Source organism: Chiloscyllium punctatum, chromosome 26 (assembly GCF_047496795.1).
Source record: "Chiloscyllium punctatum isolate Juve2018m chromosome 26, sChiPun1.3, whole genome shotgun sequence".
Taxonomy (NCBI): Eukaryota; Metazoa; Chordata; class Chondrichthyes; order Orectolobiformes; family Hemiscylliidae; genus Chiloscyllium; species Chiloscyllium punctatum.
Genome location: NC_092764.1, coordinates 35,523,059 through 35,550,499, shown reverse-complemented (window position 1 = coordinate 35,550,499; position 27,441 = coordinate 35,523,059). Strand labels below are relative to the sequence as shown.

At 39.5% G+C, this 27,441-nt stretch overlaps 1 protein-coding gene across 2 annotated transcripts in view; it reads left to right on the top strand.

Annotated features, from left to right (window-relative positions):
• The window catches only part of banp (BTG3 associated nuclear protein), a 233,643-nt gene that overhangs the window by 62,104 nt on the left and 144,098 nt on the right, over positions 1-27,441 (top strand). For both annotated transcript variants that reach the window (XM_072596119.1, XM_072596118.1), the window contains exon 6: positions 3,002-3,177. In XM_072596119.1, coding sequence (XP_072452220.1) covers positions 3,002-3,177 — 176 coding nt within the window. The remainder of the gene's footprint in view (positions 1-3,001; positions 3,178-27,441) is intronic.

The following is a 27,441-nucleotide window of genomic DNA, read 5'->3' as shown; positions in this document are numbered from 1 at the left end:
TTCACAATTCTAGAAAGAGCCCATCAGGTTGGTAACTAGCAAATGTGACTCCTGTGCTCAGAAAGGGAAAAGAGGGAGACCAAAAGCATGAAAAGATACAGGCCATTTAGCTTAACATCAGTTATGGGAAAATTACTGGGATCTGGTATTAAGAAGGTTATCATCATAAGTAGGACACGGGGAGCCTGCAAAGTGATAGAGACAGGATAACTGAATGTGCACATATTTGACAGATGGAGCATAATGTCATTTAAGTGTGGACTTGTGCACAATGGCAGGAAGAATAGAAAAAGCTGCATATTGTTTAAATGAAGAGAACTTTAAGAACTCCAAGGTATGGAGAGCCAAAGGTGTCCTGGTACAAAAATCACAAAAAGATGATATGGAGGTACAGCAAGTGATTAAGAACACAAATGGAATGTCGTTTATTGGAAGGGAAATGGAATTTGGAATAGGAATGTTTTGTGACTGTTGTAGAGAGCGTTGGTGAGACGATATCTGGAGTACTAGTCTCCTTATTTAAACAAATAGATCTAGTTGGAGAAGATTCAGTTTGGAAAAGATTCACTTGACTGTTATCTGGGATAAGAGGTTATTGACTGAGAAATGTTTGGACAGGCTGGGTCTATTTCCATTGGAGTTAAGAAGAATGAAAGAAAATTTTAATGAAATATGTAAAATCTTGATGGGACTTAGCAGGGTGAATGCACAAATGATGCTCTCCCTTCTTGGAGACTAGAACTAAGGTACCATTTGAAAGTAGGGGTCTCCTATTTAAGATTAAATTAGGTAGGTGCATTTTATCTGAGGGATCAAAGTCTTTGGAACACTCATTCCTAGAGAATGATGGAGGCAAGATCATTGCATAGTTTTAATACAGAGGTAGATTCTTGACAAACAGGAATTTGAAGGCTATTGAGATATGCAGGGTTAAAAATCCCACGACACGATATTATAGTCCAACAGGTTTAATTGGAAGCACTGGTTTTTGGAGCGCTGCTCCTTCATCAGGTGGTGCTTCCAATTAAACCTGTTGGACTATAACCTGGTGTTGTGATTTTTAACTTTGCATACCCCAGTCCAACATCGGCATCTCCAGATCATGAGATATGCAGGAATATCTTGTTGAAGCCGCAGTCAGATCAGCTATGATCGTATTGAATGGTGGAACAGGCTTTGGTGGCCTCATAGTCTTTTCCTTCTCCTGCTCTTCATTCACATTGCACAACTTTTGGGGTAATCTGACTCTTTGTGTATTTTGGTGTACATTAAATTGTGTAATGGTCCAAGGAACAACGAAACAATGCCATGATTTTCTGCTCATTGCTGAAGGCTTCTTTGGCAATATTGTCTTCCTGCCGGAAAGGTTCTTTGGCCTGCCTCAGCGAAACACTTGATTTTCTGCCTTTCTTTGTTTCTTTAAAGGTATTTTCAGTAAATTATCACAGCCTGAAATCACCAATGCTGGTTTCTTTGCCATTCTCAGGGTTGATTTTTTTTTGCGGATTTGCTTCGAGTCCCTCTGGCAATGTTATGATGTGGCTGTCCCCAAAAATACATATTAAGCCACTGTTTAAAAAATTGAGCAAGTATTCATCTCCTTAATGTTTTGAGGGAATTCTTAATTGAAAATTGTAGGCTATTATTGTTATAATTTGTTCATTTAAGATGTCTGATTTAAGATAATTGATAAAATTTTAATATTTTGAAAATAATTCTAATTTTGGTTAGAAAGTCATCTGCATTTAACAGTGAAATATGAAATCCTACATGATGGTTGCAATTATATGCAATAGTTCTCAAATGTAATTTTGATAGCTTTGATAGCTTCTATATAAAATCTCCAATAGCAGAAAAACTCTACAACCATAGTAATATTCTTTATCATTTAGGATCAGACATTTTGTGTGCTGAATATCAAGCATGGAAAAGAATTATGTTAACATGCATCCTATGACGAGTATTAGCAAATGCTATAGTTTTGTTGGTACTGCACATTTTGATTCTCGAGCTGATTCAACATGGAGTTAAATCTTGAAAGGTATAGTGGAGGCTAGGTTTGAAGGCCTCAATTCAAGTTTGAGACAGCCCTTTTTTCAAATGTTTTTTTCATAGACCAACAGAACATTCTGCAAAAGCATAGTTTCAAAGAACTGGAAACAATTTCTGTTTAAGCAAACTTATTGATATTTGGTCACTAACTTCCAATCAATCATTATTTATTTTAAAATTTATCTTTGGTCTCCATACTCTGAATTAACCTAGTGAATTCACACTTAGTATTTGTCTGTATGTTGCTTCCTAATGCATAATGAAGGTTGAAACTTAATCTATCTTTATTATCAAATGGCAATTTGTTTCTTCATAACATACTTTAAAATTAACAGAAATTTGAAATGAAAACTCAAAAGACATGTAACATGCTGATCATATTCCACTATCATAGATTTCACAAAACTTTCTCTTAAAAGTAAAAGTCTGGAAAGTAATATGTGTAATTGCTATGTAGAATATAAAGCATGAATTTCTGAAAGCATTTGACTTGTATCATGAATCTTATCACGCATTACTTCTGGCACTCTTAAATTGAAAAACGTAGTTACACAATATTTTTTGCAGTTTCTTTGTACGTCACAAGTAAGTTGCAGTTATTTTAAAACACATTTAATTAATTTTTCCTTTAAAAAAAAAGGTTTCTGTAATCCTGGATGTGAGGAAAGAATTAAAGTGATTGGTTCACAATAATGTGAAAATGTATGACATCTGTCAAGTCTTTGCAGATTCTTTTTAATATACAGTTATGAACTATGTTTATATGATTTCATGGAATTTAGCTAGTGAGAAAGAATTATTTTAGAATTAATGTTAACAATTTGCAAATCATATGATGAATGATAAATCCCTAAATATTGTTTTGATTGTTGTTGATCTGTCAGTAACATATAGGCTAACAAATTGCTTTATTACTTTTTGTATTTTTTCCTATTTTGGGACAATTAAGTTCAATGCCAGGGAGGCGACAAAACACAATAATTGTGAAGGTTCCTGGCCATGAAGATAGCCATACAGAAGATGTTGAAAGTGGATCTGAAGCAAGTGACACCGTTTCAAATAGTGGTCAATCAGGTGGTCAGAACTTGGCCCCAAATGTTACACTCATTACATTGAATTCTGAAGGTAGGCATTAGACTATCTAAACTTTGAAAAAAAACATTGTTGAAACTAACACTGTTCATAGAAGTGATTAGTGGCTTCCCTTTTAAGTTAACTTGCAGAAGTGCTTTGTTTCCCTTTTCATAAACAGTTAATGCTTTACTTGAAAGCTTCTTGGTACTTGCAAGAAATCCAAGAGAACTGGCTGATCTCTAGAGACATTGCATATAGCAAATCACAATTATGGTCACTTTCTAAAATAAAAAACAGAAAATGCTGGAAATACTTTGTAGTCAGGCAGCATCTTTAGAGAAAAATCATCACTGTTTCAGATCTATGATTTCCTTGGTCTCTTTTTAAAAATTCATCTGATGTCTTCAGGTTGCTGGTAATTTCTTTCTCTGTTTTGCACCTTGCCTTTCCGCTCTCCTCCTATCTGGGAGTTAGCGTGTGATATCATGAGAAAGGATTTTCTGATGGTTACAAGGTGCTTTTACGTGGAGTTTGGAGGAAAATGTGGTCTTCATATTCTTGGTTTCTACTGGAAAATTCTGGGAAACCTTAAATTATTTTTACATAAATTACATATAAATCACTGCCACTAATTCTAGTTGCTGGTGTCAGTCTAGGTGACAAATATCACGTGAAGAAGGACATCCATAAAAAGTCTGTTTGGTAGATAGGTTCAATCTTGATGAATTTAAATAGAGTCATTACATATTACTTGGCTGTTTAGTACAGGGATGGAGATGGCATAGTGGTAGTATTATGAGAAATCGAGAAACTCTGGCAATGTTAGTGGAACTCTGATTTGAATCCAGCCAGAGCCCTCTGAAATGGCCTGGCATTCCGTTTGATTATACCTATAATTAAAGTGTCTCAGAAAGGGATGAAACAGGTATTGGCATTGATATATACATTGAAAACCCCACCAGTGACCATAACAAACTGCCAATTCCTTCTTGCAAATATCTGGGGGCATCCCGCAAAAAATGGCAGAGCTGAATCACAGACTCATGAAGCAATAATCTGACACAGTCATACTCACAGAACTGTAGCTTACACACAATATTCCAGATAACACTATCATCATCATCTCTGAATATGTCCTGTTCTGTCAAGAGGACCAACCCAGCAGAGGTGGCACACAACGATATACAGTTGGGAAGAAGTTGTCCTGGGAATGTGACACTGACTCTACATCCTATGTAGTAATATGGTATTAAGTCAAATAAGGGCAACCTCCTGTTGATTACCACGGCCAGTTAAACAATTAGTATTCCTCCATGTCTAACACCACCTAGATGAAGTACTGAGGATGGCAACAATGCAGAATGTACTCTGGCTGTTGGAATTTCAATATTGATCACCAAGACGAGCACAGTTAGCACCACTGCTGACTGAGCTGCTAGACTGGGTCTGTGGCAGTTAATGAGGAAAGGAGGTAGAAATGTACTTGACTTCAACCTCACCAATCTTGTGCTGCAAATCCATCTGTCCGTGACAGTATTGGTAAAAGTGACCACTGCACAGTCCTTATGGAGACAAAGCCCCATTTTCACATTAAGACCATCTGTTATATTGTTTGCCACTATCACTGTTTGAAATGTGACTAGCTTCAAATGGGACAGACTTCAAACCAATATAACAACTTGAGCCTGGGCATCCATGATTCACTGTGGGCCTTTGGCAGCAGAATGATACATAAATGCGTTCTGCAACCTTGTGGTCAGGTATATCCATTGCTCTACCATTATCACCAAGTCAGGGATCAACTCTTGGTCAATGGACAGTGGAAGAGAGCCTGCCCAGAACAGAACTAGGCGTACCTAAAATTGAGTGCCAACTTTGTGGAAGTAGAAAATAAAATTGCTTGCATGACAAAGAGTAGAAGCAGCAGGTGATTGACATTTTTAACCAATTCCACAATCAGCAAATAAGATCTAAGTCCTGAACACCTCCAACTGTAGTGGAAAATCAACTCACTGGAGGAACTGGCCCCACAAATGATCCTCAATGGTGAGGAGCCCAGCATATCAGTGAAAGAGGAAGCTGAAGGATTTAAAACCTTCTTCCACCAAAAGTACTGAGTGCATGATTAGATTAGATTCCCTACAGTGTGGAAACGGCCTTTCGGCCCAACAAGTCCACACCATCCCTCCGAAGAACCCACCCAGACCCGTTTCCCTCTGACTAATGCACCTAACGCTATGGGCAATTTAGCATGGCTAATTCACCTGACCTGCACATCTTCGGACTGTGGAAGGAGACCAGAGCTCCCGGAGGAAACCCATGCAGCCACAGGGAGAACGTACAAACTCCACACAGACAGTTGCCCAAGGCTGGAATTGAATCTGGGACCCTGGTGCTGTGAGGTAGCAGTGCTAACCACTGATCCACCATGCCGTCCATTGATCCACATTTGCTTCCTCCACAGGGCTCCAGCACCACTGATGCTAGTCTTTAGCCAATTTGATTCACTCCACATGACATCAAAAAATGGCTGGAGATGCAAGATACTGCAAAAGTTATGGGTAATGGTTTTGAGGACATGTGTTCCAGAATGTGCTGTGCCCCTGAGCCAAGTTGTTCCAGTACAGCGAGAGCACTAGCCTCGACACAACAGTGTGTAAAATTGCCCTGGGTATGTCCTGCACACACAAGCAAGATGAACACAAACTGGCCACTTAACACCCATGAATTGACATTCAATCAGTAGTAAAGTATTGGAAAGTGTTACCAACAAGGGCTATTGAGCAATAAGCTGCTCGCTCATGTTCAATTTTGGGTTCTGGTAGGGCCACTTCATTCCTGACCTCACTACAAACTTGGTTCAAACATGAACAAAAGAACTGAATTCCACAGGGAAGATGAGAGTAACTGTCCTTGACCTCACAGCTGCATTTGACCAATTATGACTCCGAGTTCTATCAAACTTGAGTCTGAGAATCGGTGAGAAAACACTGTCTTCCTGTTATAGTCATACCTGGCACATAAGACAGTAATGATTATTGGAGATCAGTCGTTTGATTTCCAGGATATCTCTGCAGGAGTTCATCAGGGTAGTATCCTAGGCCTAGCCATCTTAAGCTGCTTCATCAGTGACCTTCTCTCCATTACAAGGTCAGAAGTGGGGATGTACATTGATGGTTGTATGAAATTCAGCACCTTTCACGATGACACATGCTGAAGCAGTCCTTATGCAAATGGAGCAAATATCCAGGTTTGAGCTGACAATTGGCCAATAACTTGCACACCACACAAGTGCCAGACAGTAACTATCTCTAACAAGAGAATTAACCCATGACTCTTTTGACATACAATACATTACCATCATGTGGCCCCCACTATCAAATATCCTATGAGTTACCATTGAGTAGAAACTGAACTGGACTAACCTTATAAATACCGTGTCTATGAAAGAAGTCAGAAGCTAGGATTGGCAAATCATGGCAGTTGCGGTATAATTTGATAAATGTGAGGTTATTCATTTTGGAAGCAAAAACTACAAGGCAAATTACTACCTGAATGGCTGTAAATTGGGAGAAGGGAGTGTGCAAAAGGACCTGGGTAACCTTGAGCACTAGTCGTTGAAGATAAGTTTGCAAGTGGTAAAGAAGTCAAATGGTATGTTAGCCTTCATTACGAGAGGTTTTGAGTACCTGAGCAGGGATGTGTTGTTGTAGTTATACAGGCTGTTGGTGAGGTCACACCTAGAGGTGAGGTCTCCTTTGCTGAGGAAGCATGCACTCGCTCTTGAGTGAGTGAAGCGAAGGATACTTCTGCAGTGGTTCCAGAAGGCAGCTTATTGCCACTTTGTCGAGGTTGATTCCAGGGATGGTGGGATTGACATATGAGGAGAAATTTGACGAGGTTAGAATTGTTTTCGATGGAGTTCAGATGAATGAGGGGTGATCTCATAGTGACTTAAAATTCTAACAGAACTAGACAGGTTAGACGCAGGGAGGAAGTTCCTGATGGTGGGTGTGTCCAGAACCAGGAACAGTCTGAGGATTCAGGGTAGACCATTTAGCACGGAGATGAGGCATTTTTTCACCCAGAGAGTGGGTGTAACAGTGGTTAGCACTGCTGCCTCACTGAGCCAGGCAACTGTCTGTGTGGAGTTTGCACGTTCTCCACGTGTCTGCGTGGGTTTCCTCCCACAGTCCAAAAATGTGCAGATTAGGTGAATTGGCCATGCTAAATTGCCCATAGTGTTAGGTGCAGGGGTAAATGTAGGGGAATGGATCTGGGTGGGTGCGCTTCGGCGGGTAGGTGTGGACTTGTTGAGCCGAAGGGCCTGTTTCCACATTGTTAGTAATCTAGAGTGGTAAGCCTGTGGAATTCATCACCAGAGGGACTAGTTGATGTCAAAACATAGAATGTATTGAAGAGGTGGCTATATATTGCATTGAAGTGAATGGGATCAAAGGTTATGTGGAGAAAGCAGGATTAGGCTATTGAGTTGGACGATCAACCATGATCGTGATGAATAGGCCTGAAGGGCCAAATGGCCTCCTCATCCTATCTTCTATGTTTCTATGAATCATGCTGCTGCTAATTGGTCTCCCCTAAAGAACAGACACTATATACAACGCACAAGTCAGGGATTTGATGGAAACCCTGTATCCATGCTTCATTCCTTGAGTGAATGCAGTTTTAACTAACCTCAAACCTGACAACATTTGTGACTAACAGCTGCATGATTGCATCACATTCACAAGCATTCACTCCATCCGCCACTGATACTCAGTAAAGCTCTGTGTACTAACTATACAACGCACTGTCAAAATTCACTAAAACTTCTTGGACAGCACTTTCTAAACATATGGCCTCTACCATTTAAAAGAACAATGGCAGCAGATGCTTGGGAACACCAAGTTCTCCTTCATGTCACTAATCATCCTAACTTATAAATATATTGCTATCCCTCCAGCGTTGCTGGGTCAAAATCCTGGAAATCCTTAATAGCATTGAGTATCTACTTATATCAAATGGATTGCAGTGGTTCCAGAAGACAGTTTATTGCCACTTTGTTAAGTGTAGCTAGAAATGGTAATAAGTACCTAGCCAACGATCTCCAATTTGCACGAATGAATAAATGACGGATAACATTGCATCAGTGACTGCCAAACCACTTCAAAAGCTATCTCTTTGGTCCCAATACATGGTTCATCTGCAGTCACACCACGTAGATGATCACACACCAAATTTGAATTCCTCATCTGATGGATGTGATGGCCTACTAGAACAAAGTGTTCAGGTAATTTTGCCCTTCTCTGTGGCACAATGTCTGCAGCATTGCAGCTTCTAGCTTCTTAATTCTGATCTGGAGTTTCTTAAGCTGCAAAACAGTTTTCACTCTGTAATATGTTAGCGTCCAACAGCTTGTACATGCTGCAGCAGTAACACATCATTTGCCTTGCCATCGCTACCATTAAAAAGAAATTCATTCTTCTAGAATCCTTACTCTTTTCACCTCTTTGTAATTTTTGTTTCTAAAATCTTACATTTAAGCTACTTTTAAGAAAAAATGGAGAAAAAATACCAGAGTTGTTACCACAAACTGAAGACCTTACTTTTACGTTGAAGACTATAAATGTACCCCAGTACTACTGACCAATTCACTGCTGTCCCTACACTCTCATCACATTGAGGTTTGTGATATCACACCACCACTGGTCTCCCTGAAGATATCTTTTATCTCCCTCCGGTTCACTAAATGCCTTGGAGACTTATTCCCTACAGTAACTTAAAGCTCCTCTGCACCAGATTCCCACTTTGAACCAAATTTCGACATGTACTCAGTCAGCTGAAGTCTCTACTCCCTCTGACCATGCTTCTTTCTTCATTCACCCTTTCAAAAGGGCAAATATGTTTCCCCCAATACAACAAAAGAATTTTCTTTTCAAAAGCAGAATACATGAATTTGGCAGCCCTTCCATTCAGGCTTGTTCCCAGCTAATTTTGGATACCAAAGCATACTCCATCTAGTCATTACTCAGCACCAGCAGGGTCTACAGCAGAATAAGCAGTTATGGCCAGTCGTGTGGTTTCGATGAAACCTTGTATTTTAAAAAAAACTTCTCCAATGCCCACAGTGACTTTTCAGTAACTTATTTCAAAGGGAGCATTCCAGGTATTTCCACAAGATTTGAAGTAAATCAGTTTTCCAACGTCTTCAAATTTTAAGGCCTCCAAGCAAGATTAAATATGAAGCAACTTCATAACATTGTTAATGAGTGAATCCTATACCGGGTCATAGAGACGTACAGCATGGAAACAGACCCTTCGGTCCATCTCATCCATGCTGACCAGATATCCTAAATTAATCTAATCCCATTTACCAGCACTTGGGCCATATCCCTCTAAACCCCTCCTACACATATAGCCATCCAGATGATGTCTTTTAAATGTTGTAATTGTACATGCCTCTGGCATCACCCTCTGTGTGAAAAGGTTGCCCCTTGGGTCCCTTTTATATCTTTTTTTTATAGATATTTTTGTTGGAAATTTAACATTTTTACAAGTTTACAAAAATAAAAAAAACTCTCAAGTACAAACATTGATATACAATTAAATCTTCAATAAATAATAACCAAAATTTAACAAAAGAAAAACACCGAGAGAAAAAAAAACAAAACTCAACTAACTACTAATCTAACCTACAACTAACCAGAGTGCATAATTAAGTCTCTTACATTATTCAAATAAGAGAAAGAAAAAAAACCCAATGGATAACACAGAAATTGGATAGTGAGATACGTGCTCGGAATGTGTTAACATCAAATATAACAAAACCTGTATTCGTGCGGGATTCCTCTCCCAAGGGGCCCCGGACCAGCCAGGTTTGCAATCTCAATTAAATAAAAGCCCTTGTTAGGATAGCCGAAATATCTGTATTTATATAATTCAAGAAGGGCTGCCATATATTATGAAATAATTCGGTCTTTCCGTGCACCATGTTTGTAAGGAAGTCAAGGGGAATACATTCCATAATTAATCTGTGCCAATTTGAAAGTCCAGGGGGGCCCTCAGCCACCCAGTTTACCAAAATATTTTTCCTTGCACAGAAAGAGAGAATAGAAAAGAATCTCTTCCCGTGCATATCTAGGGAGGGTAAGTTCGGAAAGCCCAAAAGGAGAGATACAGGGTCCACTTTAATTTCCTTTCCTAAAATTTCTGTCAGGGTACTTGCTACTTTAGTCCAGTATCTATGGATCTTATGGCAGGTCCATAGGCAATGTACAAGAGTGCCCACCTCTATTTTACATTTGGGACACATTGGAGATGCTCCTGCCTTAAATTTTGACAATTTATCCGGTGCTATATGGGTCATATGAAGTATCTTCAGCTGGTTAGCCTGAGTTCTGTTGCAGATGGTGATTCTTCTGGCGTTTTCCCAAATGTCATTCCACATTTCTATAGAGATTTCTAGTCCCAAATCCTGATCCCATGTTTTAAGCAGATTGTCCATATCTCCCGACACTTCTTCATGTAGTAAATGATAAATAGTACTAACGGAAGATACCCCCTTGGCCGTAGCACTCTACATTCTCTATCTGATTTATAAAGACTATATAATAGTCTTCTGTATATAATCTCGAATTTGGAAGTATCGAAAGAGGTCTCCATTAGGTAATCTGAATTTCTGACGCAAAAGACATCAGGACCCCTTCTTTAAATAGGTCCCCTAAACATGAGATACCCATGGATCTCCAGAGTTTAAAAGTGGCATCTGTAAACCCCGGTTGAAATCCCCATGCTCCCACTATTGGAGCATAGGGGGATGTTTTATGTGAGTTGCCCTCATTTTGCCGCATTATATTCCAAACTTTAATTGTGTTTAGTATTATACGGTTTTTACAGTGATCTGTAATGATTTTCCTCTTGTCTGAAAATAAAAGGTTAATAAGTGGGCATTTTACTTGAGAAGCCTCGATGCCCAGCCAGATTGATTGGGTGTTGTCTGACCCGCAATCAGCTATGTAACTTAATAGGGAACTTAACTGATATTTCCTAAAATCTGGGAAGTCCAATCCTCCCCTTGCCTGTGGAAGCTGTAGCTTCTTCAGCTTAAAGAGGGGCCATCTATGATTCCAGATAAAGGAACCCAACCAGCCATATAATTTATGTAGTGCCAGCCTTGGCAACATCACCGGAAGCATTCTCATAGGGTACAGGAGACGGGGCATTCATTTTAGTTAGTGCTATTCTACCCAGCCAGGAAAGTGGAAGGTCTCCCCATCGCTGGAGGTCCTGCCTTATCCTTTCCAGTAAATGCACAAAGTTAGCCTTGTATAACTGACCAAATATGGGGCAATAAAAATGCCTAAATATAAGATACCCTCCAGGGACCACCGAAAGGGAAAGTGGGATCCGTCCACTAAGTGGGGTATCGTAGCAAGGCCACCCATTGGCATAGCCTCTGATTTTGAGAAATTAATTTTATAGCCTGAGAATGCACTAAATGTATTAATAACTTGGGTTAAGCGAGGCACGGACATCAGAGGATTACTGAGGAATAGAAGAACATCATCTGCATAAAGGGTAATTTTATGTTTACCTGTACCAATCCTTGGGGCCGTTATATTAGGATCAGCCCATATAGCTTCTGCTCGTGGTTCAATTATTAGCGTAAATAACAATGGCGAGAGAGGACATCCCTGACGGCAGCCTCTATCCACACTGAAGCTATCCGAGCCTAATCCATTGGTAACCAAAACTGCTTTGGGATCACTATACAATATTGAGACCCATTTGGTAAACACCTTTCCAACGCCAAACCTTTCCAATGTGTAAAACAAATATGACCATTCAACCCTATCGAATGCCTTTTCCGCGTCTAATGAGACTACTGCTCCTGGTATCTTTCCCTGATGGTAGGCTTGAATCATATTCAAAACCCTTCTCATATTATTGGATGATCTACGGCCCTTAATAAACCCCATCTGATCCTCCTTTATGATATGTGGCAATACCCTTTCTAGTCTCAATGCTAACATTTTAGAAAGGATTTTAAAATCTACATTTAGCAAGGATATTGGTCTGTATGAAACGCAATCTTCTCGGTCCTTTCCTTTTTTAAGGATAAGAGAGATATTTGCCTCTTTCAACGAAGGCGGGAGACAGCCCTGACTGTATGTGTAGTTATACATGTCCATAAGTGGACCAGCCAATATTCCTGTAAATTCTTTATAGAATTCAGCTTGAAAGCCATCTGGGCCAGGTGCCTTACCGCTCTGAAGTTGCCTGATTGCGTCAAGTATTTCTTGGACTGTTAGGGGAGCATTTAAGACTGATACCTATTCCGGAGTTAGGTCCGGAAAGGTCAAACTTTTAAAAAATGATTGCATCCTCCTAGTCCTGTCTTCACAATCCTGCGATTTATATAAATCAGAATAAAATTTTTGAAAGATTGCGTTCATCCTTTTATGATCATGAGTCAAAATACCCGTACTTTCCTTGATAGACATGATAGTTTGAGGGGCCTTTTTTTTCTTTGCAAGAAATGCTAAGTATCTTCCCGGTTTGTCGCCAAATTCATATAACCTTTGTTTTGCAAATAATATTTCCCTCTTAGCTGTTTGGGTAAGCGTGGTGTTTAGCGCTGTCCTAAGGGCCGTAATTCTTTGCAATTTGATAATAGAAGGTCTATTAGTGTGTGCTGTTTCAGCTGCTTTTAAGCGAGCTTCGAGCAGACGCTGTTGTTCTCCCTTTAATTTTTTCTCTGGGTCGCTGAGTATGAGATATTCAAACCTCGCGCGTAAGCTTTGATGATCTCCCACATCATTGATGGGTTGCTAGCCGTACCTAAATTAATTTCTAAAAAAGTTTTAAATTCTTGAGAGATGTACTTTCCAAATTTACTATCTTTCATCAGGAAGGGGTCCATATGCCAATGCCGAGGGATGTCCCATTGTTCCTCGCCTTGATTTCCATATATACAGCAGCGTGATCAGAAATTGCTATACTACCTATTTTGCAGGATGATATGGAATTTTGAAAAATCGAGGGGGCAAAAAACATATCAATTCTGGTATGACATTTATGTGGATTGGAGTAAAAAGAAAAATCTCTGCCCTGTGAATGAAGACATCTCCATACATCTACTAATCCTAATTCTTTGTTCAAATCTACCAATTGTCTAGATCTGGGAGATACTCCTGCAGTACACTTGGGAATCCTATCTATTTCCAGATCCATAATACAATTAAAGTCTCCCCCTATAATTGTATGACGGGCACCGAGAGCCATCAATTTTGAGAAGGCTTCCGTTATAAATTTAAAAGGATGTGCCGAGGGTCAATACTAATTTAAAATCCCATATTCCTCTCCATTTATAAGGGCTTTAATTAGAGTATATCGTCCAGATTCATCTTTTATCTGATTTAGTATTTTGAAAGGGAAATTCTTCCGAACAAGAATAACAACTCCCCTGCGTTTTGAGCTAAAAGAAGAAAAAAAGGCCTGATCAAATCCACCCTGTCGTAATTTCAAGTGTTCTTTATCCAACAAGTGTGTCTCCTGTAGGAGAGCTATATCAACCCTTTCTTTCTTGAGATTTGATGATAATTTCTTCCTTTTGACTGGCGAATTACTCCCCTTGACATTCCAGGTGCACCACTTAATCGACTGATCAACCATTATTGTCCGGGCAAATCCGAGCCCCCTGAACATCCCGAGCATAGAGCATATAAAATTCACAAAGATAAAGGCTCTCTAATACACTCACAACTTTATTATAAAAAACCCATTCTAAATAAAAAAAAAGTATTTAAATGGAGATTTCCCCCTTGTTCCCAGGGGTAATCACTTCCTTTCCAAAGGTCCATCGTATCCTCTCCCAACCAGTGCCCCACCCTTGACCCAGGCGCTCCTCAATAGGATGAGGAAAATTCAAATATACTACAGAACTAGAGTTAACAGTGAGCACCCTACCCCCACCCCCCCACCCACACCAACACCTGGATATATTTGGTAATGTTAATACCATGTATAAACATATATAACTATAAAATTACAACCTCAACAAGTAATAATTAAATATAATAATACAAAATAACAAGGGAAAACAACCCCGCTCCTAGAGACAGAGGTAAAATAGAATAAAGTAACCACCTCCCCCCACCAACATTAACTTGACCCCCCCCAGCCTACACACACACATACATATATATATATATATATATATAAAATATTTTAAAAAACTAAGGGGGGGGAGAAAATCGTTAAGAGAACAAATAAATAAATCCCTCTCACCACCCCCCAAGATAATATTAAACAGTAAGGTGAAAAAAAAGGGGGATATAAACCGGAGTGGGGGGGAAGGCAAACCAACTTCAATTATCTCATACAATTTATCTAAGAGAGTCCAAAAATTCCTTGGCCTTTTCCGGCAATCCGAAGTTATACACGGATCCTTCATGGTTAAAGCGTAGTGTCGCTGGGTAGTGTAAGGAGTACTGAATATTTAAGTCCCTTAAACACTTCTTCGCTTCATCGAATGCCTTCCTCTTTCGGACCAGAGCTGGGGAAAAGTCCTGGAATAACATGATCTTGGATCCTTTATAGATCATGGCTTGGGGATCTTTTCCAAGATTTCTAGAGACTTCTAGGAGTATCTGTCTCCTTATAGCTCTGCAGCTGGAACAGGACCGGGCAGGGGCGCTGGTTCGAGCCGGGCCCGCGTATTGCAACCCGGTAGGCCCATTCTACCCTTACTTGGCCTGATCTAGCCTCCAGATTTAACAGCTGTGGAAGCCACTGTTCAAGGAACCTTGTAAGCTGGCCTTCCTCTTCCCGTTCAGGAAGGCCCAGCAAACGAATATTTTTTCGACGACCTCGATTCTCTAAGGTCTGGACTCACTGTTCAAGAGTCCGGACCCAATCCACGGCTGATTGCGCTGTAGTTTCGGAGGTTGCGGTCTTTAGCTCCGCCCCTCCAACTTGGTGCTCAATTTCCTTAATGGCTCGGTTGTGCTTTTGCAGCGCGGCCGAGAGTGAGTCCCATCGACTTCGGGATTCTTCAATAAAAGCGTCGATCTTCGCATTCAGTTTGGAGATGATTTCCACAAGGCTTGCCACCGTAGGTAAGTCCCCCGGGGCGGCTGCGGACCCCTCTGCTGCAGCTGGAGAGGGTGGGGGAGGGGTTCCTGCTTGCTGAGAGCTGCTGGCTCCCTTCCCTTTAGTCATTTTTACTGAAGATTAAATTGTTTAAATTCAATACTAAACAACTAATTAAATTAAACAGTTATTTTAAATGATTTGGTAAGTGTGGTGGGGGTGGGTGACCCACTTTGCCCAAGTCTTGGGAGGAGCACTACAGACTCAGACTTGCTGGGTTGCCGCCATCTTGGATCCCCCCCTTTTATATCTTAATCCTCTCACCGTAAACCTATGCCATCTAGTTTGGACTCCCCCATCCAGGGGAAAAGATCTTGTCTATTTATCCTATTCATGTCCCTCAAGATGTTGGAAACCTTATAAGGTCACCCCTAAGCCTTTGACGCTCCAAGGAAGAAAGCCCCAGGCTTATAGCTCAAATCCTTCAACCATGGCAGCAACCTTGCAAATCTTTTCTCAACCCTTTCAAATTTCACGGCATCCTTCCTATAGGAGAGAGACCAGAATATATATCTTATTACAATATTTGTTTCCATGGGATGTGTGGTATGGCTCGACTTCTGTTACAGTATATATTGAGGCAAACTAATGATTCATCATAGGCACAATTCCTTATTTTATTGATAATTTTACTTTCTTCTGTTGTCAAGGACTCACAGTGCTCCTGACCACCATCTCTTTTCCTCTAATTATAAAAATATTTGTTGAGATTTTGAAATCTTTTGTGAGTTCATTTTCAGACTCCATCTTAAGCTCTTGTTATCTGATTTTACCATTTTTTCCATTGTTCTGTTTACTAGGATCTGGTACCATATTATGCATTTTATATACATTTTGTATGCTTTGTATTTTAGTTTTACATTGTCAGTTAAGTCACCTAAGGCTGTTATCTTTGAAAGTGATGCTCTTTGCTCTCAGATATAAACTTGGTCTGTATTATATTGCTATATTTTAAGTGTCTTCCAGTATATTTAATTTCACAAATTAGACTTGCACAATTCACCATGGACAGTCTCTGTTTCATTGCATTAAAATTAGTCTCGCCTAATTCAACAAACTTTGGCAAAATTTAAAGCAGGCCATTGGAATAGAAACCATAACAGGGTGCAAGTGTGTGTTTTTGGAGGGGAAGGGAGGTTGGGGACAGTGTGTGTACAATTTCACTGGAGGTCTGATCTTGTGGAAGTCTGAGATGAATCGAGTGGATGACTGGGAACAATGAGGCAGTGATGCATCCGACAAGCGATGAGTGGGTAATTCAGATCATTAAGTTGAATTAACTACAGGCAGCATGGTATCTCAGTGGTTAGTATTGCTGCCTCACAGCACCAGGGACCTGGGTTCGATTCCAGCCTTGGGTGACTGTGGAATTTACACATTCTCCATATATCTACGTGGGTTTCCTCCAGGTGCTCCCGTTTCCTCCTGCAGACTAAAGTTGTGCAGGTTAGGTGAATTGTCCGTGCTAAATTGCCCATGTGTTCAGGGATGTACAGGTTAGGTTCATTAGTCAGGGAAAATGTAGAGTAATGAGGTAAGGGAATGGGGTCTTCGTGGGATACTCTTCAGAGGGTCAGTGTAGACTTGTTGGGCCGAATGGCCTGTTTCCACACTGCAGGGATTCTAGGAATTCTATGATTCAAACTATCTCTGAATGGAATTAAATGCTGTTCATTGAATTTTAGGAGCAATGAATGTTGATTGCATTTCGTAGACTCCTGGCAATTTAAAAAAGTGACAGTTTCCAGACAAACTTTAGTCTCTAAGGAAACTTTCAGCTATTTTAGGACTCTTATGCACAGAGTTGCAATTTTTTTGTCAAGAGGAGAGAGGACGTTAGCATTGATGTTAATGAGAGGCCGTGAGACATCAAGGGGCAACATTTGGACATTGCATCCAAGGGCAGCAGCCGGTGGGAGGGGTATCAGTCAATGATGGCACTCAACCACCAAATCTTTCTCAACCCACAGTTGTGAAGGAGAGGTGTGGATGAAGAATGAATAATGGGTCGCAGGAGAGCAAAAGGAACAAAATATTGCTAAGCAGGCCACATCAGGATACCATGGGGAGTGACAGAACAAGAAAATAGACTGAACTAGCCATGCAAATGCTGTGGTCACGAGCAGACCAGAGGCTGGGAATCCTGCAGTGAGTAACTCACCTCTTGATTCCCCAAAGTCTGTTCAATGTCTACAAGGTGAAATTTAGGAGTTTGATGGAATAATTTGCATTTGACTGGATGAATTGCACCTTCAACAACAATCAAGAAGCTTGACACCATCCGGGACAAAACAGCCAGTTTGATTGTCACCATATCCACAAACATTCATTTCCTCCACTGCTGACACTAAGAAACGTATAATTTGCACTGCATAACATTACCAAGGGTTCTTAGCACATTCCAAACTCCTGATCGGTACTGCCTGAAAAACAAGTGCAGCAAATGCATAAGATAATATTGTCTGCAATACTCCTCCAAGCCATTCACCACCCTGACTTGGAAATGTATTGAGGTTCCTCCAGTGACATTTGGTCAGAAATCTGGAATTCCCTCCCTAGCAGCATTGTGGACCTATCGACAAAAACGTCCCACAGCAGTTCAGGGAGGCAGCTCATCATGCTACATTAATATTTGTGCAATAAATGCTGGCTTGCCAGTGATGCTCATATCTGATGACTGAATGACAAAAGAGCTGGAGGGAGGTAGCAGGTAATGTGTTTTGTTTTTGAGTATTTAGAAGTTGGATGTATTACTTATCATTGACTGTGCCGAGAAAACTGTTATTTGGGAGTCTGCCAATGGCTTGTGGCTACATGTTGTTCTGTAGCATTGCACAGTGAGATTGGGTGGGTCTTTAATGCCAGCAAAAATCACAATAGCACTGAACTTGTACATTTTTGGCTCTATCTAAGAATATGCTAGGGAGGAGTGGGGATATCCCAATCAGTTGCAAAGTGATACATTAGGACAGTGACTGACATTCTGTTGAAGAAGGTTGGAGAGTTTGTGTAATTCTGAAGTGACCCTGATGATATGACAGAGAAGTCTGTTTGCTTTGAACCATTATAAACTTTTCACGAATGCTATCATATAGTAGATTGCATGTGACCATCAAAGCTTTATTGCACCAGTCTGTAGCATTCGTTGACCGAATAGCCTTTAACTCTATAAATGTCGAGTTCGTATCTGATCATTGGAAATATATCCTGCAGGTTTGTTTGTTTTCTGGGGAGCATTCATGATGCATATAAACACCAGAACTCCTTGTGGCATTATTTAAACCACTTGCACATTGCAGTGGATGGAACCTCAGTGGCAAGGGGTATCTTTAAGACTTGGCTGCTGTCTTTGCTGGCGGCTTTTCACACTAAAGCTGAGGAACAGTATAATATTTACCATGCGTTGACTTGGACTCCAATCGAACAGTCAGCAGGGTTTATCAAGATGAATTTCATTTCCCAGGTGGTCTGGAGGAACTCTGCAATATAACCCAGCGAGGTTTTCCAGAATCTTTTTCCTCCTGCAACTTAGCGCAGCACAATCCCATGATACCTTGCATCCAGAAAATGTGTAGGAGACTCCTTCTTCTTGTGATGAGAAGAGCAGCAACATCTGCCTGCGCCAAAAGAGCTCTCAGTCTTGAAGATGCATGCTAGGGAGGCTCTTGACAGCAAAATACAGAATCGCTTAAGGTAGGCATAAGGTTCTTGAATAGCATACTGTTTATAAACATTGGCATTTCTCTTCAATATCTCATTACTTACTAATGTCTATTAGTCATCATTTCTGAGCTCCATGTTTCCTATATTGAGATGGCCACAGTACACCTTGACATCGTAACAGATAGATAAGGGTGCAAGGGTTTTCAGAGCTGTTCGGTAGCCTTGAGACACTGAATAAAGATCCTAAATAAACACACAATCATAATATGATTCAGTAAAGCAATCATTCACTAACATCAAGAGTTTATACTTTTTTGCACCTGTTGCATTTAAGTGCTCTTTCTAAAGCATTTGTAAATTCTCCAATGAGGTGTATTGTCTCCATCTGTAGCTGTGGTGGAAACTGGCTGCTTGAATTAGTGCCCTGTGGTCATAGATAGACTTTGGCATTTGCCCTCTGGGCTTTTGTATGTTATAGGGCCTCAGCACACTGATGTCTTTCAACAGTTCAGAAGTTTAATTTTGTTCTGCTTCCGGTGGATATGGAATTGAATCACTGGCAGAAGGACTGAGAGGCACCTGTTTATCTTTTGACTGTCTTGAGATATGTCCCTATATGTGACAAGTTGCAGCATCTTGTGTACAATGGTATCTTTGTGTTACCTGAGATGGAGATGCATCTGGAGAGGGCACCAAGTGACCAGTACCCACTGGCCCTGTGGCCTAGAGCTCATAACCAAAACAATGGTACAAAAATCAAGCAGCCAGAGTTTTCTGTTGGATCTGTTTTTCTATGGCACTTGCTAGGGAGGCTCTTGACAGCAAAATACAGAATCGCTTAAGGTAGGCATAAGGTCCTCTTTATGTTGGAAGCTGTGTGCTCACACATCTGAGGCACTGAACGTATGGTCTGACTACACTGTGCCATTATTCAGTCACCCATGGTTATGAATAGCCTCTGACAACTCAGTAAGATCTACGTCTGTTACATGTTGCAAGTCTTCCAATTCAGTTTGGCCAACATCAGAGTCTGGTATCTGTCTATATCTTTACATGACATCAATGGCAAACGTGGAAGAGCTCAGCTTGGAATTTCCCAAATTACCAAACTATGAGAGCATTACAAATTTAATGGACTTCTTAACTTGGATTACTTTTAATGCTCACACTTGGTAAAGTAAAATAAAAATTATCATTTTTTAAATTTTTAAAGAAAAATCAAGAAACTGTCCTAATTCTTTCTTTCTATTACATTTGCAGCATGCAAACAGTTAAACACTCAATTGGCAAGCATTTTTTTAAAAAGCCTATGCAGTCAGATGGAGAGGGCGAAGGAGGTTGTGCTATCCCTCTCCTATCTGATGGTAACAATGAGAATTTTAAAATAGAGACCTTCAGTACCAGGAACCAAAATGGATTATCTACCAGAGGAGTGATAGTTGAATAGGCTCTGTGCAAGATAGGATGTTAGAGAGCAAATTTTTTGATTAGCTTAAGAGGACCAGTGAAATTTCTGTCCTCATCTATCTGATTTAAGAAAAGAATGTACTACTATGAAATTTGAGATTGTAATGACAGTAAAGCTGTCAGTATTTTCTGGTGAAAACTATATAGGTTCAGAAATGGTGTAATGTATAATGGAAACAAAGAAATGACTGAACGAAGTTCATAGTTTGCCTTCACAAAGGAGGACAAAAATAAACTACCAAAAATTATGGGGAGAGGAAGGAACTAAGTATAGCTATATTAGTAGAGAAGTGGTGTTGGAGTAATTGATGGGATTGAAGGCCTGATAATCTACATCCCAAAGTACTTAAGGAAGCGCCCCCAGGAATAGCAAATAAAATGATGGTCTTCTTCCAAGATTCTTTAGAATATGGAACAATTCCTACAGATCGGAGGATAGTTAATGTAATCCCACTATTCAAAAAGTCAAGTAAAGGGAAAACTGAAGAATTATAGGCCAATGAGTCTGATGTCATGAGTGGGGAAGCTACTATAATACAATTATAAAAGAACTAATTGCTGAGCAAGTAATAGGAGGATTAGATAGATCGGATTTATGAAAGGGAAATCATGCATGACAAATCTAACGGAATTCCTGGAGGATATAACTAGTAGAATTGATCAAGGGTACCAGGGGATGTGGTTTATTTGGACTTTCAGAAGGCTTTCACAGAGTCCCACATAAGAGAATATTGTGTAAAATTAAAGCGTGAGAAAATTGTATTGAGATGGATAGAAAGTTGGTTTGCAGACAGGAAACAGTAAGAGTAAATGGCTCTTTTTCTGAATGGTAGGCAGTGACTAATGAGGTACCATGGGGACTAATTTAGATGAGGGTACGAAATGCAACCTGGAAAAGAAGTTTCTCGTTGGCCTTCTTTAGATATCCATCTAAACAACTGAGTTGTCTTATTCCTAAGACCAGTTTTTCACAACATTAGACCCATCATGACATACTGCCAAGGCATGCACAACACATTGATCGCTTGTGGTCCCGAACTTTTCTGCTGCATTCTTTGAGAACATTCCAACTGAAGAACACTCCGTATACAGAAATAATTGCATGAGATCCCCTGTAATGCCACATATTACTTCTGACTGACACACTTAGCCAATGATGAGGCAAAAAAACAAGCATTCACAAATGAGTAACTCGGTAGACTTAAGTTTACAGGTGCTGCTCAAGGAGCTAATTTAGAGGAAGTCTGTTTGCTGCTCTTTTGTTTTAGGTGACTTGGCAGTTTCATTCTAGTTGCCTGAGAACTGAAGGGTCGCAGCCCAGATAGGACCTTATGTATCTGTTCAAGAGTTGCCTCTGTCTTTGTGATTTCTTGTGATTGTTGTCATGGTTGGAGGAATTGAGGGGCTTTTGTCCATGCCAGGAACATCACGAGTAGAATCTAAGGCTACAGATAGCTATTTGTCTACTTTTTCAGGGCATACTTATACCTCCTTGTACTTCTAGTCTAAAAAGTTGTCATTGGCTGAAACTGTGAAGTCTTTCAAAGTTACATACTTTTCCCTGCAATGGTATATTTATTGTAATTCTGTAGTGTGATGATAACTGCCAACAGTGAATAAATTAATTGCTTTGAAACAAGCAATAGAAGGAATTATTTAACAACTAGAATTGTTTAATCAAAAGCGAGAAATTGGGAAATAAGATAGGATTAAGTAAAAGGAAATGGAGTCTTGCTGATATCTCATAAAACTATGTCCCTTTTCATATTCGTTGTCAGTTATCTGAAGATTACAGGAAACACACTGTGCATATTGACATCTTACAGTCAGAAACTTTTTCCCCGGGTACAACAGAGTGTTACAAGGGGACATAAATTTAAGGTGAAGGGTGGAAGGTATAGGGGAGATGTCAGGGGTGGGTTCTTTACCCAGAGAGTGGTGGGGGCATGGAATGCGCTGCCCGTGGGAGTGGTAGAGTCAGAATCATTGGCGACCTTTAAGCGGCATTTGGATAGGTACATGGATGGGTGCTTAATCTAGGAGAGAAGTTCGGCACAACATCGTGGGCCGAAGGGCCTGTTCTGTGCTGTATTGTTCCATGTTCTATGTTTACTTGTTTTTAACTTAGTTGGGGTTCCTTTCTGTGTTTTCAGATTAATTTCTGAATCTTGAACGTTGGTCTCTTAAGTGTAAAAAATCTACACAAGTTTTCTTTACAAAATCTTTTTGTAATGGCTGTTAAGCTGATAACATTGAATGCTTATTTTTTGAGTTTCAGAGTTAAGTGATAGGTCACAAAAAATTGCTTCACTTTAGGTCTGTTGATTAGTGCCACAGTCTAAATTTAGTGCCTCTGCTAAGTAAAGCAACTAGCAAACATAAAATCTGAACAGAATTTGAGTTTGAAGAGTTTTGATCAAACAGACATTCCAACCAGGCAACCACAGTGGCTGACTATGTATTTACAAAACTTAAGCGCAAAATACATTGTGTCAATGACAATTGGTAATGCATTGCAGTTCAGCTAGAATATTCAGCTAGTGGTGCTCTGTCTTGAATTGCCAGGTGTTTTTTGTTTGGAATATTGTAACATCTGGATGTCTCAGGCTCCAACAATTATTTACACACTTGGATACTGAAGTGCTTAGCCAGATGTAGGAGTTGGATTGTGGCCTGAGTTCCATTTCCTGATCTCTGCCTCATTTGGATCCTACAAAGGAAAATATTAACCCACTACTTTCTTTGTCTTTTAGTCCATTGCATGTATGATGTTCAAGATTAGCTTCCTGTATATTCATACCTTCCAGTAAAGAAATATTGGAGTTGTCAACCTTAGCTGAGATGTAAAACTGACATTGTGAATCGTCTATCCGTTGTAAAAACCAAATGACTATCACTTCTGTTGAAAACAGTTTTCCAAAATTAGTTAGCAGCTCCTTCCTCCTTTTAAAGCAATATTGGTTTTTGTGCATAGATTTAAAATTTATTGCAGGTATGATCACGTGTAAAATATGTATCAAACCACGTGTCACACATGCATTTATTATGAATTCTGAGCCAAACCAGTTGGTGAGACAGAAACCAAAACTTCTATTTTGTGCGTAGTGTTTCTCAACCAAGCAACTCCTTCCACATAACAAACCCACCTATTTTCCCTTTATATCCACACTCTCCATTAATTAAATCAATTTATATCAATTGCCTCTTTAACTACTTGCTGTATTAATGTGTATATTGTACATATGTGTACATACAAACACAAACCTGCTCATATAAAATGCTACTAGCTATATATTTGTAGAAATGTGTCTCATCTCCAAAGTTTAAATATGATTAAAATTGGCAAACTACATTTATCACATGAACTGTAAGGGATACTAATGTATTTGATCCTTGTGGACACTCTTTCTTATGAATAACCATGGGCAGATGCAAGGCAGAAAATTATCCTGTATCTCTCTGCAGAATGTTTTTCATCATGGAGAGCTGTCATAAAGTAAGGAATGAAAATGGTAAAAATGTTAAAAAACATTCTGTATTCATTGGAAAAGTTAAATCTTTTGGAATCTAACCCAAATAATTAACCCAAATACATGCATATTAATATATGAATTAGGAGTTGGAATCTGTCATTTGGCCCCTGATTTGATTAATATCATGGCTAATCTGAAGGTGGCTATATTTTAATAAACTATTTTTTCTGAGCATAACACTTGACTTCCTTGCCTGTCAAGAATCTACTTAACTCAACCTTGAATTTATTCAATGACCTAGCATCCACTTCTCTGTGACAAAACACATTCTGCAGAGTAATGAGAGGAAAAAGAACCCTCCTTATCTCCTTGGTAAAATATGTGACATTTTAGACAGTGACCCCTTGTTTTAGTCTTGCACAAGGGGAAGCATTCTTTGAGCATCCACTCTTATCATGTCCCCTCAGGATCATTTTTCAATAAGACCATATCTCATTCTTATGAGTTCCAATGAGAATAAGTGTGATCTGTTCAATTGTTCTACATAATTTTGTTCCAGAAATCAGTGAAGAGAACCTTAACTGAATTACTTCTGATGCAATTGTACTCTTTTCCTGAAGTATACAAAGTGCTGTATATGTGGTCTTGCCAATGTCCTGCACTACTGTAACAAAGCTTCCCTGTTTTTATGTTCTATTCTCCTTAAGTTAAAGGCTAATATTCCTTTTCACCTTTCTGATCACTTGCAGTTCAGCATACTTTTTTTTGAGCCTCATGAACCAGGCCATGGAGTCCTCTTTACCTCAGAGTTCTGCCACCTCTGTTCATTTGAAAAATATCTTGTTTTTCTATTCTTTGTATCAGTGAACACGTTCACGTATTCTTACATTATCCTCCCATTGTCTGCTTGCAAGGTAAGTAGATCCATTTTGTAGAGATCCAGGTTATTGATGTGAATTTTAAATAGTTGAGACCAAGCACCAATTCCTATGTTACTCCAATGGTCACATTCAGCCAACTTGAAAAGACCTATTTAAATTTACTCTTTATTTCATGTTAGCTAAGCAATCCTCTGACTGTTTATGCTGTTTACTCATAAAACTCTCCCAATGCAAACAAAGCTGCATTATACTTCAGGTGGGGTCACTAATAATGGCTTTTAAAAATAAATCATGATGGTTACCTCAACCTGACTAATGATCATTCTACCCTTTCATGAACACAAACCAAACATATGCCATGTTAAAATTATAATATATATGAATCGCACATTTCGCATCACAACAAGGATTCAGTTTAAGATCCAAAAAAAGTATCTCTGATAATTTTAGGTCCTTGAGTACTGCACTGAAGCATGATCTTAAACCTTTGGCTTCTGATTAAAAGTTCTAATACTGAGGTAAACTAACACTTAAGCATCTCGTGCATGTTTTTAGTTTAACCACAGCCTTGATCTTTCCCATGTACGTGGAGCTTGTTCTTTTTAATTGTATCTATTAATCATTGACCTGGGTCGTGAACCTTGAATTGTTTATGGACAAATGTTGCTGCTACTGTGGTGAAAGTCAAATGTTTTAGCATTTCAAAAGAATGATCTCGAATCGTGTGTTTGTGACAATTATTGTTTATTTTCCAAATAATATAGGCCTTTTTCGAGAGAATTGTTTTGTTAATAGTCAGCATCTCATTCACCTGTGGTCCTACTGCTAGGAGGGTGGGACCATGATTTGTATGTTTACCTTATGAATTATATCACTGTGTTGAATCTTCAATAATAAGAATAAAATTAGGAGGAATAGTAAATTTGGCACTTGTACGTTCATGAGATTTTATTTTAATTTTAATATTCAACTCTTTAACTGTCCCTGCATAATTCCTCACCTGGTTTTTTTTAATTGAACAGATATTTTAGTCCAGTGTCAGTTTTATCTTTACATCTGGCAAATGGTGTATAGTAATGTACAGGCAGTCATACGTGTCATGCTTTTGTTCTCTCTAAGTATTCTAAAGTTATTTGTTCCATCAGGTACTCCCTGCTATGTTTTCAAAATTGTTTTCAGGGCAATATGGAGGAACACTTAAAAGGTAATTTATTCACTATATAAAGCAAAATGTTCCCCTATTTGCTGAAACCTGAGATCGCAATATTGATGAATCTACAGCATCCCTCATGATGGTGCCAAGAATCAATGGTATTATGTGATTGATGGCAACCACTCTATATGTAATAACATAATTAATTTCTCCCAAAATAAATGTTCGCTTTACTGTTCTTTCTACCAAAAGGAATTAAGATTTGATTATTACTGTCACGAGTACCAAGGTACAGTGAAAAGTGTTGTCTTACATGCTTTACTGGCAGATCATACTATCCAAGTGCCTCAGGGTCACAGAACAGAGTGCAAGATACAATGTTACAGCTACTGTGAAGGTGTATAGAGAGAGAGAGAGATTAACATTAAAGAGATCCAGTCAAAAGTCTGATAACGATAGGAAAGAAGCTTTTCTTGAATCTGTTCGTACATGTACACAAACTGTAATATTTTCTGGCTGGTGGAAGAATATAACTGGGATGGGAGGGGTCTTTGATTATATTGGTTGCATTCCCGATGTAGCGGGAAGTACAGATGGAGTCAATAGATGGGACACTGGTTTGCATGATGGACTGAACTAGTTCACAACTCTCTGTAGTTTCTTTCAGTTTTAAAAAGAGCACTTGCCATACCATGCTGTGATGCATCCAGATAGGATGTATCTATATTGGGTGCATCTATAAAAAATTCTTAGTCTTTATGGATATGCTGAATTTACATAACCTCCTGAGGAGGTAGAGGTGCTGTGCTTTCTTGATTATAGTGTGAACGTGGGTGGGCCGTGGAAAATTGTTGGTAATCATCACTGGCAGCAACTTGACATGCTCAACCACCTCCACCGAAGAAGTTAATCCAAAGGGGCATGCCCTCCACTCTGCTTCCTGATGTCAATGACCAGCTCCATTGTTTTGCTGACATTGATAAACAGATTGTTCTGTTTACACTGTTAAGCACTCTATCTCCTTCTTGTTGCTCCATCTAGTCATTGTTTGAGATTTGACTTACAACTGTGGTATCATCAACAAACTTATAAATGGAATTTGGTCACTGTCATGTGTGTATAAGGAGTATAGTAGGGGGCTGAGTTTGTAGCACTGTGGGGCACTGGAGTTGAGGATTACTGACTGCGGTCTATTGGTTAGGAAGTTGAGGATCAAATTACAGATCGGGGAGTAGAAACCTCGCTCCCAGAGTTCATTTGGAATTTTGAGTTGGAAATGAGTTCATTTGGAATTTTGATGTTGAAGGAGCTATAGTAAATAAGTAGGAGCCTGATGTACCTTTTGTTGTTCAGATGATCCAGGGATGAGTGTAGGGCTAGGAAAATGGCATTTGTCATTGACTTGTCACATCGGTAGGTGAATTACAAGGGATTAAGACAATCTGCTAGGCTGGAATTGATGTGGCCCATGACCAACCTCTCGAAGCACTTGATAATTATGCATGTCTGAGCTACCAGGTGACAG